Raw genomic sequence first — 15,615 nt, 5'->3', positions numbered from 1 at the left:
TGTCTTTAAAAAGAAAGTGGAAGAGGGGAGAGATAAATAGGAAATTAAGGACACAGACTTCAGCATTTCAACACTTTCCACTAAATGTAAATAAGTTAAAAATAAAATGAAAAAAAAATCATCCTTTTATAGCATTAAAATGCATCCAAGTGTATTACTTGCACTTCAAATCAACCTGGCAGTGTAAAACACAGCACATAGTTAATCATTTTTGGACACTTACCAGCAACCATTTAATCGCTTCAGCACCTTTAAAGCTGCTTCTGACATTATATATCCTGAGCCTTTAAAGGCTTTACTGCCTATTTTGTCTGCAGTTATTACCAGTACCATTAACTCAACCATTTTTGATTTGGACAAGCAAACAATCAATCAAACTGCCCTCTAATGGAAACTTAAGTTGACCTATATTTTATTATTATTCTCCCAAAAGGCAAATATCTGCTAATAAGCAGGTTTAACACTGAAACTTCCTGTTTTCTGTACTAGAAAAAATATTGCTTTAACTAAGTTGGCTTTTTACAAAAATACAAATTAGTCTCCTCAGCTATATCTCAGTACTGAATATACTTCTTTGAATCCCCAGGAACAGAATACCCAGACAGAGAGAGTTTTCAAATGCTTCAGCACCGCATCAGATTTCAAGAGATTAAAATACACCTAGTCATATTCATAACCCAGTAGCCCAAAACATCTTCATAAGGAAACATCAGACAACAATGCTCTTTTCAAAAAACAACCAACTGACCTACAAACAGGGCTTTCAGTAGGACTCCCAACTACCTCCAAACAATGGCATTTACCATTTTGTAGTTCAATAGGTGTATTCTAATCAGAATATTAATAAATGCTTACTTTTTTATTGATATAATATGGATCCAAGTCCTCCAGGGGCTCAGATACCATGTCTGGAGGAATATCACCATAAATAAATGGCAGTGTCTTTCCTGCCTCCAAGTCATTATTTGGCGTTGGCTGAACTTCTTCATGACCACCATCATCTTTATGCTCATTTTTATCATGATTAGACTTTTCATCAGCAATTCGTTTTTCAATAGCAGCAAGAGACTCCTTGGTGAAATAGCGGAAGCTTTCAGGTCCTGGTGGTACCAGCAGTGCCTGTGCCATGTTTTCATCCTGTAAACATTAAATACTTTTAGGCTCTTGTGCAAGAAGATCCTAGGAGAACGTGAGAGAAAAAGAAACATAAGAAAGAAAATAATATTCTCCATTTCCCTAGCCTCAAGATGAAAACTGAACCACACCTCATTATGAAAAGCTAAGAAACGCATTCTTTAACATGCAGAACAGTTATGAGTTCCAACATACAGATTTATAAAAAAGCTTGGCTCTCTAAATCTTACTGTTTATTACTATGATACGTATCACAGCGCTACTCAAATTATAAATAAAAACAACAAAACAAAAAAACAGCTTACTAAAAAAGGCTGTCTAAATTACTAAGTCTTAATAACCACATAAATCTCATAAGTAAATTAAGGAGAAAAAAAAAAAAAAAAAAAAAAAGAAAATTAATTAAAAATAAGAAGTTGCTACCATGATAGCCTGGTGATGATGTACAGTGAAATTCAATTTGGCAAATGATCAAACTTGATGAGTCATCAGCAAACCTACACACATGTTCTTTGTTATGCTCTTTGTTTTGTGCATCTGTGTATATGAAAGAATGTGGGTTTTTTTTTCAGGTGGGTCAACTGTTTAAATTATAACTTAGAATATCACAGTATCACAGTCTTGTGCGGGTTGGAAGGGACCTTAGAGATCATCGAGTATTATTAATAGTAATATTAAGTACTATACTTTTGTACACCACAATGCAGAGCTGAGGCTGTTACAGTTGCTCAAGACAAAAAAACCTAAATCTATTTTAAATCTTCAGTATTGTTCTCAGGCAGCAAAGCAATAAGCTGGCTATAGTACAAAACCAGACATTTATTAAGAAAATGGTTTAATCTAGAAATCATCAGCTCTAATCAGCAATTAAAAATCTAGTATCCTTCCTTCTCAAAGAATTTCCTGTGCAGACACTAATAGTACATACACTGTTCATCCATTTATGATCCTAAGCATCAAGAACTGAAACATTTCTGAATTATTAATACTTCTCAGCCTGAATAAATTAAACCTCTTGCACATTTCATCCCTTGTTCTTCTAGCAGATTATTGTGACACTGAAAGAAGACAAACTTGGACAACTTGTGTTAGACAAAACAATTTGCCATGCTCTTTATTTACAAGTTGTTTCTTTCCCTGTAGCTTGTTCATGAGATTAATCTCAAAGACTCTGTAAACAAATACCTCCTGAGGACAGACTGAACTGCTGGGAAGTTCTAGCAATTCAATTTCTTACAACACACTGGGCCTCTGTATTTTTCCCAAAATGATTCCAAAGTAGCTGTTTTCTATTCAAGAATTCCCAATTCAATGTGTGAATCTATAGTAACAATTAGAAAATATCTGAAAAATATTAATATTGCAAGAGTGAAAAAATGCTAAAATGGCAAATAATGTTACTTTCTATGTTTTTAGAATCTGCATCTACTTAGAGAAGCTGACTGGCCACTTCCCTCTATTTCTGAAAGCATTTAAGCACAGATCCAGGAAACCGAGTCCTCACAGACAAGAATTACAGTCACTGATGTATCGAAGAGTAAACCTTCAACAGAGCTAACACACAGCAATGCAAAACTGTGAAGGTGTTTATTATTAGCAATATAAAACTGAAAAACATGACTCGCTCTGTCAGAAACATGGCAAGCACACCTTTTTATTCTAACAAATATAATGTTCTTGTTGCTTGCATGCATGACTGCAATAATTTTTTTCCCAAAATACAGAATTTTACAGCTTTTGTGCCTGTGTTACTTTCTAAGACAGAACCACTTTTGCAAATCCTGATGTTCTATCTTGCAAAGTTTAATTATCATGTTTTGTTCTTTTTATCTTCAGATCTCTTCAGCTTGCTGCTGTATTAATGAATTATCAATACACCAGTCCATAAATGTGAATGATGAGACTTTATCAGGGCTTTGCATTGGAAATCACACAAAGGGTGCTGAGTGACCTTTGCCCCCAAATGCTTCTCTTTTATGAGAACGAAGACATCAAGATTAAATTTACACTACAAACTTCATAATTTTTAATCAATTTTCTGTTTAAATTCTCAATAAAGACAACCGTCAAAGCTTTTAAATGCAACTTCTATCTGTGGATGTAATTGAATATGCATCTAACTCCTTGTTTTGATGCTTTAAAGATAAATAGATAAATTCAATATCTCCATGGATACTGTATAATTACAGAGTAGCTGCTTGGAGATGGAGCTATGAAGTAATACCCTTCTATATTTATTTCCAGATAATCCTGGTGCTTGCTCACTGGTTAGTTTCCTGTGTTCATCAGCTGAAAGAGAGTAGGAAGGAGAAGCAACCACTATGCAAGATTCATTTATGTTCTTCACACTCAGCACTTTTCATTCAATAACGCTCAGTTTCTAAATAGCTATTACATCTCTTCAGAATACAACTGCCAGATTCCCCTGATTGTAACCCAAAAAGTATTTAAGCCAGAAATCATTTAAATCCTACATGTCTTTGCACTAACAGATATTATTTAGAACAGTGAAAAATGAGTTCTCTTCCTGTACAGGAAAGTTACAGATGAAAAAGGCTGATTGAGCAGAACGTTTAAAAGAAAATATGGTTGTTTAAAGGCATTCAATTTTAAAGGAAGAAATAAAAACATGTTCAAAACAGGAAAACCTCCAATAGAAAGGAAGGTTTCAGAAGCAATTACTCTGGTCTAACTTACAGATCAAGTACTCAAAATGTACATGGTGGGCAAATGGCAGCGACAGCACTGCAAGTGGCTTTGCATAGTTAAGATTTCTCTTGCATCAGATTTTCTGAAAGTGACTCCAAGAAGTCAATAAAGAATGAGTTCAGAAAATTAGGGTGTACAATACTTCTAGATTAAATTTTCAGAATCACTCTGCACCCTATTCCACGTTCACAAAACGAATGCCAGCAGAAAAAGAAACGCACATAGCCTGAAAGCAACATGTGAATAATTACAACAGTAGGTAAATTACTTTCCAATGTTCTGCCCATAAGAAATCCAGACATTTACAAAACCCTTACAGGCCACAGTCATGACATCACCACCTGTTCTTGTGCTCACAGAACTCTGCATCACACTGTTCTGTGCCCCATTGGTCTGGAACACTCATGAGTCATGCAACCCATCAGTATATAAAAGTTGAAAAAAATATTCTTTCTCGCAAAGCAAGTGATGTCAATGAAGCATCCTGCTTGAAGAGTTACAAGATTGCCTAGAATCAGTTCATAAGAGAGACGAAGCAGTAAGTAAAACAGGAGCTTTATCATTTTTCTGTTCAAAAGAGTTACCCAAAAATCGGTGAGGTCCTTAGTAGGACTCAGGTCCACAGAATGAGAGCTTACATTCACATATGTGTACAAAGAAATCCAGAAACTACTCTACTGAACATTGGAAAATGTTCCTTTCAAGTTCACACATTCACTTAATATCTAACGCTATTTTACAACCAACTAAACACTCGTAATACAAGTTCTTAAAGCAGGAATTCTTGATTTAGCAGATATAAGAATTGAAACTTTGAATATAATAGCAAAGCCTGACTATGGAGGTGCTCCTTGCATAACACACCATTTATTGGAAGGTGCTCAGATGCTCTGCTTTCTAGCACAACAGAATAAGCATTATGATATACCACACTATGTTACATGGATACTGTTAAATCAGTTTTATCAGAAGCCACTCACAACTTCCAGAAATATTTGAAAGAGACTAAAAACAAGCAAAAAGCAAAAAACAAACAACATAATCCACCACCTCAGTTATGTTTAAAATGGCTACAGTCTCTTAAATATTCCTTGCTAAGAGCGAACAACTTTTCATAGGTAGGAGCTGGATTTTCCAGAGCAGACCCACTGCTGATCCATTAAAACATATCCTGTCAAAGTTCATATACTTTCCAATTAAGACTGCCTCAACTGCAGATGAGAACAACTACACAATTTTTGTTCAGATGGTAATAAATAAATTACATGCACACATTTCAGAATACAAAATAGAAAGTGTGTGTATCCACACATATGTAGGATTTTTTGTTAGCATAGGTCTTGTAAACAAAGCAACAGAAGCCCAAATGTCAAGCTACATATATCAGAATACTCCACAGAAATGACCCAAACCTTGTACACAATGCTCAAACAGCGCAGGCACCTCTAAGTGATTAACTCCAGAGCATAAAGGCATAGCACTTCCTATGTATTAGACTTCAGACCATTATGGGGCACAAACTTTCTGTATCACAATTTCAATAACTTTCCTGATTTAAAACAATTTTTTTTTAAAAAAAAGATCCTGAATGCCTTATTTCTACAAGATTAAAATTGATGTGTTGAGATCCCACAGAATGACTGCATCAACACCACCCATGAGGGTTTCAGCAATGCAGAATGTATTTCTATGAGTTATTACCAACTGCCCGAAAATGAGTTGTTTGAAGTAGAAGACAATTTCAGTTGCAGCTAAACAAAAAGATAATGCCTGTTTCTGATATTGTGCTCATGGTATTGTGCTCATAATCAGATATGCAAAATACCTTTAGAGTAATCAGAACAAAACTCAGCTGAGAGGCCCCTTTAGAAGTGAGACAGCCTAGACTCCAGCTCAAAATGAGTTTAACCTCCTTACATGGCTTACACTCAAAGCTGTAAGCTCCCTCCCTCTCATCAGCCCCCCCCCAGTATAAGTGGTAAGAACTGGCTATAGACTGAAAAAGAAATACAGCAAGCAGTACAACCAGACATTTCAGTTCTTCATTCTGGCCAGACAGGCTCCCTGTCCCTCCCTTAATGGGCTCATTAGTGTAATCTGAGTCTACTTTTTGTGCCTGTCTAATTTTCTAGAGCCTCAGCTGCTGTTCTGAAAATCAATACATGGTGGAGGTGATCGGTAAAACCTGGCTTGGATTAAAATGGTACAGAGGCAAAATTCACAAACCTGTCCTAACCAATGCTTATACAACCTTGAGCAAAAACCTTGAAAAAGGAGAACTGCACAAACATACAATATAGCAGAGATGTATGGAAAGATGTTTTTATTAAAAAAGAATTTAGCACCTCCAGTGTATTACTGAACACTTGTTAGCATCAGAAAAAAAAAAAATTTACTCATGATATCCATTAAAAACCTTCTGAAACAGATTATGCACATAAAATTGAGATGAGGGTTCAATGCCAATTATGCAATTAAACAGCCTAAAATGCAGTACTGTGATGCTGTATTTATTCAGATATTTAGGCTATCAAACACATTGGCAAAGTTCACTGTATACATCCCAGTGAACGGAACAATATGAGAAGGAATGAGAAAAAGCAAGCTAGGCCACTTAGTACCATGATGGGAAACTGTAGAGGAGAGACCAAGATTCCAGAGCTCGAATTTTCTGAAGGATTTGTCCTCTCCCAACGCCCTTTCCCACTTGACTTTCTATTTAACCTGACTTTTTAGTGTCAGGCAGATTGACATTGAAGTTTATCTGAAAGTGCATCCATCTGGCAGGTAAACAACAACAAACCTTCCTCCATTACAGAAAACCATACAAATCCTATACAGCTGGAGGCTCTGAAGCTGGAAACTTGTCTCATGTTTTAATTTACTTTTCTTATTACTTCCTTTTGAAAAACTATTCCTCTCTTCCAGTCTATATATAAGCAACAATTACGGCCAACACAAAGCAAGCTTATGTTATTTTAAAACAAAACCCCAATGTTATGGCATTCCAGAGCCTGCAGGGGAAAGGATGAACACGCAAACAGGTATGGCAGTATTCTCTGAAATGAAACAACAGAACCTTCTGGGTAAAATGCAAACCTAAGGAAGTAATCTGGTTATTTAATTTTACAGTTATTTGTCTGTCACTAAAAATATTTTGTTCTCCACATTTAAATCAAGAGTTTCAAAGCCAAAGAGGCAATGACTGGTATCAACTGCCAAATGATGTATGAATTAGAGGCATTAATAAAAGACATATCCTGCACTAAGAAGTTGATAAATACTGAAATGCTTATGGTTATTAATGAAGCATTAACTTCTATCAGCAAACCAGGGGACTCTATTTTGCAACCAATTTATATGGCTCAAAGTCTAAGTTAAAGGATGTTCCTTCTGTGGGCAATGAGAAACAAAGCTTTCACCAATCAACTATAAAAGACTCTTGATGGATAATGATAAAAGGATTATTTCTAGGAGCTTTTTCATCAAAAGCTGTAGGCACTGATACATGCAGTGCTACTGTGTAATTCACTATTCTGCTCATAGACAAAATAGTTTTATTTTTTTCCCCAGCTTCATACTCTTATGAAAATATCCATATTTTCCCAAACATGCCTCACCTTGTAATTAAACGACAGCAAACTAAGGAGAAAAAGTTGATTTTTTACTGACCTGAAACTTGATAATTTCTGAAAAGAATATTTGCAATCATTGCATTACATGCATAACAAAAAATTCATGTAGCTTACACTGCATTATCAGAGCGTGCCATTTGCTGGAAGAGAAAAGCCACAGATTAAGTGTCTGTCAATCATATTTAGTCAGAAATCACAGAACCTACTTGCTTGGCATCACCTATTTTCCCTGACATGAACCCAGAGACTCACAACCCTTCTTAAACAAGCATACTTGGGCACTTCACATCATTCTAAGAATCATTTGGTCATAAAAGATTTTAGATAAACTGATGAAAGCCAGAATTTGGCAATGTGAACCACCAAAAGAAAAGTAAGATTAGCCAGGTCATACTGTTGATCAATGGGAAAATGAAGTAAAAATCTGATGAGGTCAGCAGTAACTCATAGCAGATGACTGTGTGCTACAACCCAGAGCAAGGAAACAGTTTTAAATGAACAGTTTCTATGCGTTTGCTGAAAGCTAGCAGAAAGCAGCCAATATATTGCATAACCACAATATAATTATAACTGAATTGTAAAACGTTCATTAAATACATTTATGAAAAAACCCAAACAATACAAAGCATAGGGTTTCATTTTTGTTTGGTTTTGATATTTTTTTAGTGTAATTCACCACCTTTTTTTCAGAATAAAAGAAAGCAGCTATTTCAGACCAGACCACCACTGTATTTTATCAGCAGTGTGGAATGAGACACTCATTTGCAAAACCTTCCATGTTCCTTCCTCTCCAGTCATACAGTAGGAATAAATAATTTAATGAAGTACTCATCAGGAGAAAGGAATAGTCTATTAGTCCGTGCCTGCATTCTTTCCCCTCACTTCCTTGAATCTTTTAGATGTGTCTCCATTAAAGCTTTGCAAAATACCGTGACTATGAACTTAAGAAAAAAATGCTTCAAATTCATTTGCAGTATTCCAAAATTGTAAGTAAAGAATCAGTGTGAACAAAATGTTACAACTTTGGGAGGGTACCCAAAAAATCACACTACAGAAGAAACCAGAAGGCATAAAAAACGACCCCAAACAATGCAAAGTATCACTCTTAGAAAATCAATTACATTTTTCAATCCTTATAATTAAACACTCATCTGCTTCCAGAAGACACTTAAAAGCACACCATCCTCACTTGCCAGTAAACACATCTACATCTCTTAAATTACTTATGAAGGACAAGATAGTCATTTGACCCATTGCTCCAAAAGTGAGAGGGCCTCATCTCACAATTATTAGCCAGTAATTTATGTCTTAGAGCCACTGGCCCATTAGGCCCTATGTTCAACTAAAGAAATCCAGAAAAATATGCAAACTGTTACACTGCAGGTAGTGCATAATAAGCTCACATGAACGTAGAAAAGCAGTAAAAAGGATGAAAAGCACGAAGTCAGGTTAATTTAATTACTCTGCTTTGACTATAGACAGAGCTGGAAAATGGGGACATCTTAAGTCTTTATTGAGTGTTAAATGAACTTCCCACGGCAGAAAACAAGAGACATTCAGTTCTGTAACTCCTCACCAAACTCTTACACCTAAAAGAAAAGCGCTATCATGTACTAGTAACAAAATAACACATTTACTTTGCAAGCCATTGTATACTGTCACAAATACAGTATATGCTTAGCACAGCAAAACCTCTGCAAGTCACTCCTGTATCCCATGTCATCATCGATGAAGCACATTATCACTGCATGGAAGGACAGAATTCTGTGTGACAACAGTGAAAGGACAACTACGCAACAAAGTGAAAATAAATCATGCCTCTAAGGATTGGGAGACTGAGAGTGCAGGAAAGAATTACAAAATTAGTGATCGTGGTTATTTTGTGTGCCAGACAAATGGACTTTCATTCAATTCAACACATCAAAACAATCTTTTTTTAAGCCACAGAAATTGCTACAAAATATCTTTAACTATCATGTCTGAAACATCATTAAGTATCAACTACAAGCATCTACACCACCTACGCTCTAGATCACATCTACACAATAGCTATCATCTTACAAAACAAAAATTGATGACTTGTACATTATTTTACATACATCACTTTTTTTTTTTTTTTTATACATCACTTGAAAGACAGAACAGTTGATTTAAGTTTTTAAATTTTGGGAAAATCAGCATACAAATCCCTAGGAAAAAAACTGGAAACAGCACAGAAATTTCAAGCACAAAAGCTCCTGAAAAGAAAACGCAGCTCTCATGGGCTCACTGCATTGTAACATGCGAGAGAAACCCACTTGCTCATGCAGAACTAGCACACTGGTTCATTACTTCATGTAGCTACAGCCTTTGAAATCTCAAGCACGGGCTACAGAAAAAATGTAGTCTGTACTAGCCAGGAACTCTGAATCCAGGAGGCTGCAGGCAGAGGTGAAGCAAACCACTATTCTCCAAGACAGACTCAAGAGATCAGTAGCATCTCACAAGTCATCATTACCACTGCTCTAACAAAAGCGAAGACAAAAGTACCACAACAGAAAAGAAATTCTATTTTCGCTGGGATAGAGAGAAGAAAAGTAGTTCAAACCATGAAAATTGCTGTCTCCTAACAAGCAAATGGGTCACGTACCTGGACCAGTTCCTTCTGACTGCACTGAGCTTGTGATCTCTAAATTAAGATCTGTCAGCATGTGATGGATTGGCAAGGGAGCCAGTCACCTACACGGCCCTTTAAGATGAGGTAACTCTAAATATGAAGTTCCTTCTTCCCCACCATATCCATGCATACCTAAGCAACGAATCTACACAAGATTTTAATCAATACAGATCACCTCACTGTTTTCAAAGTCTCATTTTCTGCTTTCTCTTTTTTCATCTGACCTGTAAATATTTAAAGGTAACCAAAACAGGAAGTGTCTAACCAGGAATTTCAGCCCTGGGATAATGACTCCGTCCTTCACCCTACCTATCAAGTTAGGGAAGAAAAAAAATTCTAAATATCCAGTACATCAGAAAATAAATCTTGTTAAGCTTGCAGCCAATGAGAAGTTTCAAAACAAAATGTCGCAAAGCATTTATACACACTGAAACTACACAATAGGTGGAGTTTTCCTCTGCCTCTGTTAATTTAAAATTCTGAGGATACTGTATGTCTCCAAATCAAAGTTTATTTCAGTTCTTCTCAGTTTTCCTGCCTGACTATAAACCTTGCTGAAAAGAAGAGCTCCCAGCCATCAGTGGGATGAAGACACAGGAGCTGAGCAGGATCAGCACAACATCATTTGCTGGCCTCAAGGCCAAGGAAATGTATAGCTCCACGACACTGAGTACCAGGGAAGCCACAGATGGATTTAGGGCAAATGAGCCTAACTCCCTACTACATGGCTGACCTCCAAGTCAAACATTTCCTCACTGGCTGGCCAGAATCCCAGAAGATACATTTCTCACTATTTTAATGGGCTTGCATGCTACTTGATAGAGTCAAACAGCCAACAAGTGTACACATGCTAATGAAGCTTTTGGGTACTAGAAACAAATCGCTCCTTCCTGGCTGCTATTTGGTCAAATATCAAACATTTCTCCTACACACGTGGCTAACTGTCACCCCACGAGTGGCACAACGCTTTTTGTCCCAGAAAGACAGGCATCAACATGGGTGCGGGCAGCAGCATGTGAGTGAGGAAGAAGCGGTGGAGACGCAGGGATAGCTATGAGAAAATGAGGGGTGAGATGCTCCAGAATTGCTAATGGAAAGAAGAGAAACCCTGTAAAGGCAGTAGGAAGGAGATGATAAAGTCTTACAGAACCTGCTACAGCCTATCTGCTAATACAGAAATTATTTACACACAGGAAAAATAGTTAGGGAAAACATTTCCCAAGAACTCAGTAAATTATTCCAAGAGATGCATCACACATGAGGGAAACTTGGAGATATATTTGTGCACACAGTCAGACTTCAAATGGCATACTTACAGCACACAGTAAAAAACTTTACAAGTGCATTGTAAAACATAAATCGGTACTTCCAACAGCACAGAATTATGAGCACATTAGAATGAGATCTAAGTGGGTTTCAAGATTCTATTTTTTTTTCTTTTTTCTTTTCCTTAATACTTTCTCAATTTTATTATGTACTCATTTCCATACCAAGACCATTGGTAAATTAGAGCTGTTCAGACACAATGCCAAATGGTGAATCAAATGCAGGGAGCTTACATTTCCAGGAACTCAGATAGCGAGACTTGGCAGTCTCTTAATGAGTACCCACAGGAAAGACAAAATTTCCCAAAATTACATACTGCTCTGCATTATCAACAGCATCAGATATTTATCCAGGGAAGGATGTTGAGAAGCAGCACCAGCTCCTGTTCCCATCCTGCCAAGAGTTGCTCCCAGCAAATATGCCTCCAGCACACCTACAGAAGCAGACATCAATGCGAGGGCACAAAGGGCTGCTTTCTGCCTCTCCACATCAGGTCAGAACCTAAGAAATTTTAGATAAGAATTTTCTATCCAAAAGCTCAGAGTAACATTCCAAAAGCATCTTCTTCGAAAGACACTACTTCAGGCTAACAGGAAAATAAAACACGTCAATAACCTCAACAACAGAATGATAAGCCAAGAGGATCAACTAAAAGTGTAGATGAACAAGGCACTGACATTTAAACTTTGTCAGAAATACGTCACACAAGTGTATTTACTCTAAGAGATTTTGTTGCTTTTCCCGTATTTAACTTGCTGAAGTCCAGGCAAGTGAATTTCATTCATCCAGTAAGTTCAATTCGGACAGAACTTCTACTGAAACAACTGTATCAACCTTATCAAAATACTTCCAAGCCTCTGTTGCTTTTTTCTTTTTTCCAGAACACAACAACAGCATGGCGGATGGTTCAGCTTTTCACTTAAACCCCTGAATTGCTGGTTCCATTTCTACAGTGGAATTCTCCCAAGATTTTAAGATACTTATTACACTGTGACCTGGTGTAGGGAACCTGCTTTGGCAGGGGGGCTGGACTCAATGATCTCTACATGTCCCTTCCAACACCTACAATTCTGTGATTCTGTGAGACTGCATGAGAACGTGTAACCTATAGTTAGAAATGCAAGAAAGGGTTTATCTCCTTGCTGGAAATAAAATAGTTAACAGTGACAAAAGCCTTAACAACAGAAGCCAGATAATTAATGGAAATTTACTCCTGGGCTCAAGTGGTTGTGCTGGTTGAAACATTCAACAATAAGAATGACTCAACTCTCCCTAAGGAGCATGACATCCCAGATTATTATTGATAAATATGGTCTTGTCCTGGGCCGAGCTTACAATTTACTTCAACAGAAAAGAAAAATCTTTTCGAAAATTAAATTATAGCAGCCTCCACTCTGTGCGTTCTGCACTCTATGCACGTATGCACTCCCAAAGGGAATGCTGTATTACTAGGCATCCAACCCAATGTCCCAATAAAAAAAATAAAGGAGGACACGTGCTTAAAGGATTGGGCCCAGGCATACAATGTTTCTTTGCACTAGAATAAAGAGGAAAATCTTCTCTATGCTATCACTGCTTATTTAGTAGTAATGGTGTACTATTAATAAATGCTTACATGAAAAAGAGTGTCATATTTACCATCTCTTCTACACTACATCAAAAATTCCTCTTTCCTTCAGACAAAATAAATGAGCGTTAAAATAAAATACTGAAGAGGAAAATGTCCATATCAGTAATGTACTGCTGGAAATAAACCCCGAGATTAACAATCGATTAAGAAGCCCAGTAAGTTGTTCACATCCCATGCTATTTATCTACACTTTGCATTTCTTTTAGTGAGTGTAATTAAAAATCAATACAATCCATTTCACTAATTTCCATTCCTCTCTGCTGAACTTAAGCTGCAAACACTAAATTATGTTTTGAGAAGGAAAAGGGAAACTTATTTTTCTGTTTCTCAGGAATCATATGAAAGTATCTTTGAATGCATTAGCCTCACACAAATCTTGCATTTTCATAAACTGACATTCATATAGACTTGTATGCATCTTCAAAAAATTGTTAAGTCCAACTATTAAAAATACACATACATAAGAAAGAAGTAAAAACAGGAGCCTAGATAATTTATCTTCTCAAATCCCTAACATACATAAGTGAAAGAAACAGAGAATGGCTGCAGCGACCTGAAACTGCTCTGCCTGCCTGATAGCCAGCCTGGCACTGGTCAAAGCGGGCAACACCCAGTGTCTGCCTCCATCTGCCCCCAGGCTCCATACACAATGCCATGGCTGGGCTCTGCCTCTCCACCATGACACAGCCTTTCCCATCTGGACCACCAAGGAGCACCTGAAGCCCAACACACAGGACGTTCATTTTCTATTTGTGCCCAACAGCTTGTTGAACAACAGTGCAACTGATCAGATCCTAACAGAAAGATCTTCAGTCCAGATAGAAGTGAGAGGACACTTGCAACCCAGTACCGACATCAAAATGGCAACATCAAAATTACCTTTCACTCTGTATGAAAACCCACAAAATAACAACGCTGTTTTGCTATATATCAGATGATAAACACATCATTACACTAATTCATCTTCAAAGTATTAAAGTGTGTTAATTTTCTATATTTTCCTAACTCTCATGCATACGTATTTGCTCTAAACAAGCTTCACTGGAATAAAAACCACAATTTTCACTTCCACTACTGAACTTCACTTTTTTCATTGCCCCCAAATGTGTTTTTAATGCATCCCAGAAACAAAATATGTTGGTAAAAAAAGACACAATATATGTACAGGTATACATATGTAGGAAAGAAGTGTACTGACACATTTTCCAGAGGAAAATCTCTCCCCTACATGACTTATCACTGATCATATACTTTAATACAAGGGCTGTATCCCACATTCATTTTCTTAACCACACACTTTGAGGTGGAAGTAGCACCCTTTATGTGGAAAGCACAGAGCACTTCTGCACCACTACCACTGCTACAGAAAGAAAACCACCTTGCTCCCTCTGGAGCACAAGATGGGGTGCCAAAAGTTTAGAGTTAAGGTAACACGGTGCCTACAAGAAAGGAACGCATCAGGTTCTGGTTTACTATGTGAACTCCCCGCCAGTATGGCAGCAGGATGTGGCAACACGCTGTTGCTCTTTGTATCTATTCCTGTTGCTCACTGTCCGCCATGCACTTCTTCGATCTTCCCACAAATGTGGTCACTACTGCTTAGCAACCAGGGGAACATGAGAGCATACAGCAAAATCCTCCTCCCATAGCTCAACCTGTTCCATCTCCACATCATAAAATATCCTTCATGACCAATTAAGAGGAACGTATGATGTGTGGCCACAGAGAGACTGAGCGGTACCTCAGGGGTTGCACAGGCTGAGCTGGGGTTTCTTTGCTAGGTGCATGCATGGAGAGCAAATTTAACAAGCTGATGACTGAAAGACCCTGAGATATGTGGATAAAACAGCTCCCCAAAGGGTTATGCCAACTAATATTTTAAAAGAGTGGGGGAAAGGAGGAGAAAAAAAGACAAAGAAGAATAGGAAGAGAAAGAAAGAAGAAGAAAGAGCTGAGTATCAGGATGATGGGGGGAACAGAAGAGCTTTATCCGCGGTGTAAAGCCCTCAGCACTCCAGCCTCCCTCACCGCCGAGATCGGAGGGGAGAGAACCAGGAGCTGGCGAGCAGCACCGAGAGAGCAAAGTCCAGACGAAACGCCGCTAAGCAGCCGGGAAAGCAGCTACTCACTCGCGTCTCCCATGCCACAGGTAGGTGCTCCTCCTCAGCGCTGCGCGGCCGGCGGCCGCCCCGTTCCGCGCCTCGAGCCCTCAGCTCCGCGCAGCAGCCCCACGGAGCCCCGCCCGGCCCCGCCTGAGGGAAGCGCCGTGTCCGCCGCCGCCGCGCCCCCTGGCGGAGGAAAAGGACAGGGCGGGGTCCGAGGGAAGGGCCGGTTCCGCCCAAGGAGGACGGGGGAAGCATCACGGGGGATACAAAGAGATCTCGAAAGCCCCGGGGTGCGGAGCGGGCGGCAGGGCCCGCCTCAGTCGAGGCACGCGACGGTCACGGGTGGGCGCTGCTGCAGGGCGGACAGCAGGGGGCGCTGTGCTGGGGGCGCTACAGGTGCTTACAGGCTGCTGCAGGGCA

The 15,615-nt window shown here is 38.5% G+C and overlaps 1 protein-coding gene across 3 annotated transcripts in view; it reads right to left on the bottom strand.

Moving 5' to 3' along the window:
• Nucleotides 1-15,331, bottom strand: part of LOC107316751 (sodium channel protein type 2 subunit alpha-like) — a 49,993-nt gene extending 34,662 nt beyond the window's left edge. For 2 of the 3 annotated variants that reach the window (XR_004307993.1, XM_032445896.1), the window contains exons 1-3: nucleotides 15,220-15,331; nucleotides 856-1,179; nucleotides 1-3 (exon numbers count right to left, since the gene is read on the bottom strand). The exon at nucleotides 1-3 is cut by the window's left edge and continues 116 nt beyond it. Coding sequence is in view for 2 of the 3 variants with exons in the window: in XM_032445896.1 (XP_032301787.1) it covers nucleotides 1-3; nucleotides 856-1,128 (276 nt within the window). In the remaining variant the exon portion in view is untranslated. Of the gene's footprint in view, nucleotides 4-855; nucleotides 1,416-15,219 lie in introns of those variants that run through there. The other variant, XM_015868608.2, reaches the window with a different exon arrangement.
• Between the last annotated feature and the right edge of the window lie 284 nt (nucleotides 15,332-15,615).

Source organism: Coturnix japonica, chromosome 7 (assembly GCF_001577835.2).
Source record: "Coturnix japonica isolate 7356 chromosome 7, Coturnix japonica 2.1, whole genome shotgun sequence".
In the NCBI taxonomy this organism is placed as follows: Eukaryota; Metazoa; Chordata; class Aves; order Galliformes; family Phasianidae; genus Coturnix; species Coturnix japonica.
Note: the sequence above shows the minus strand (reverse complement) of the source record. Positions and strands in the feature narration are given on the sequence as shown.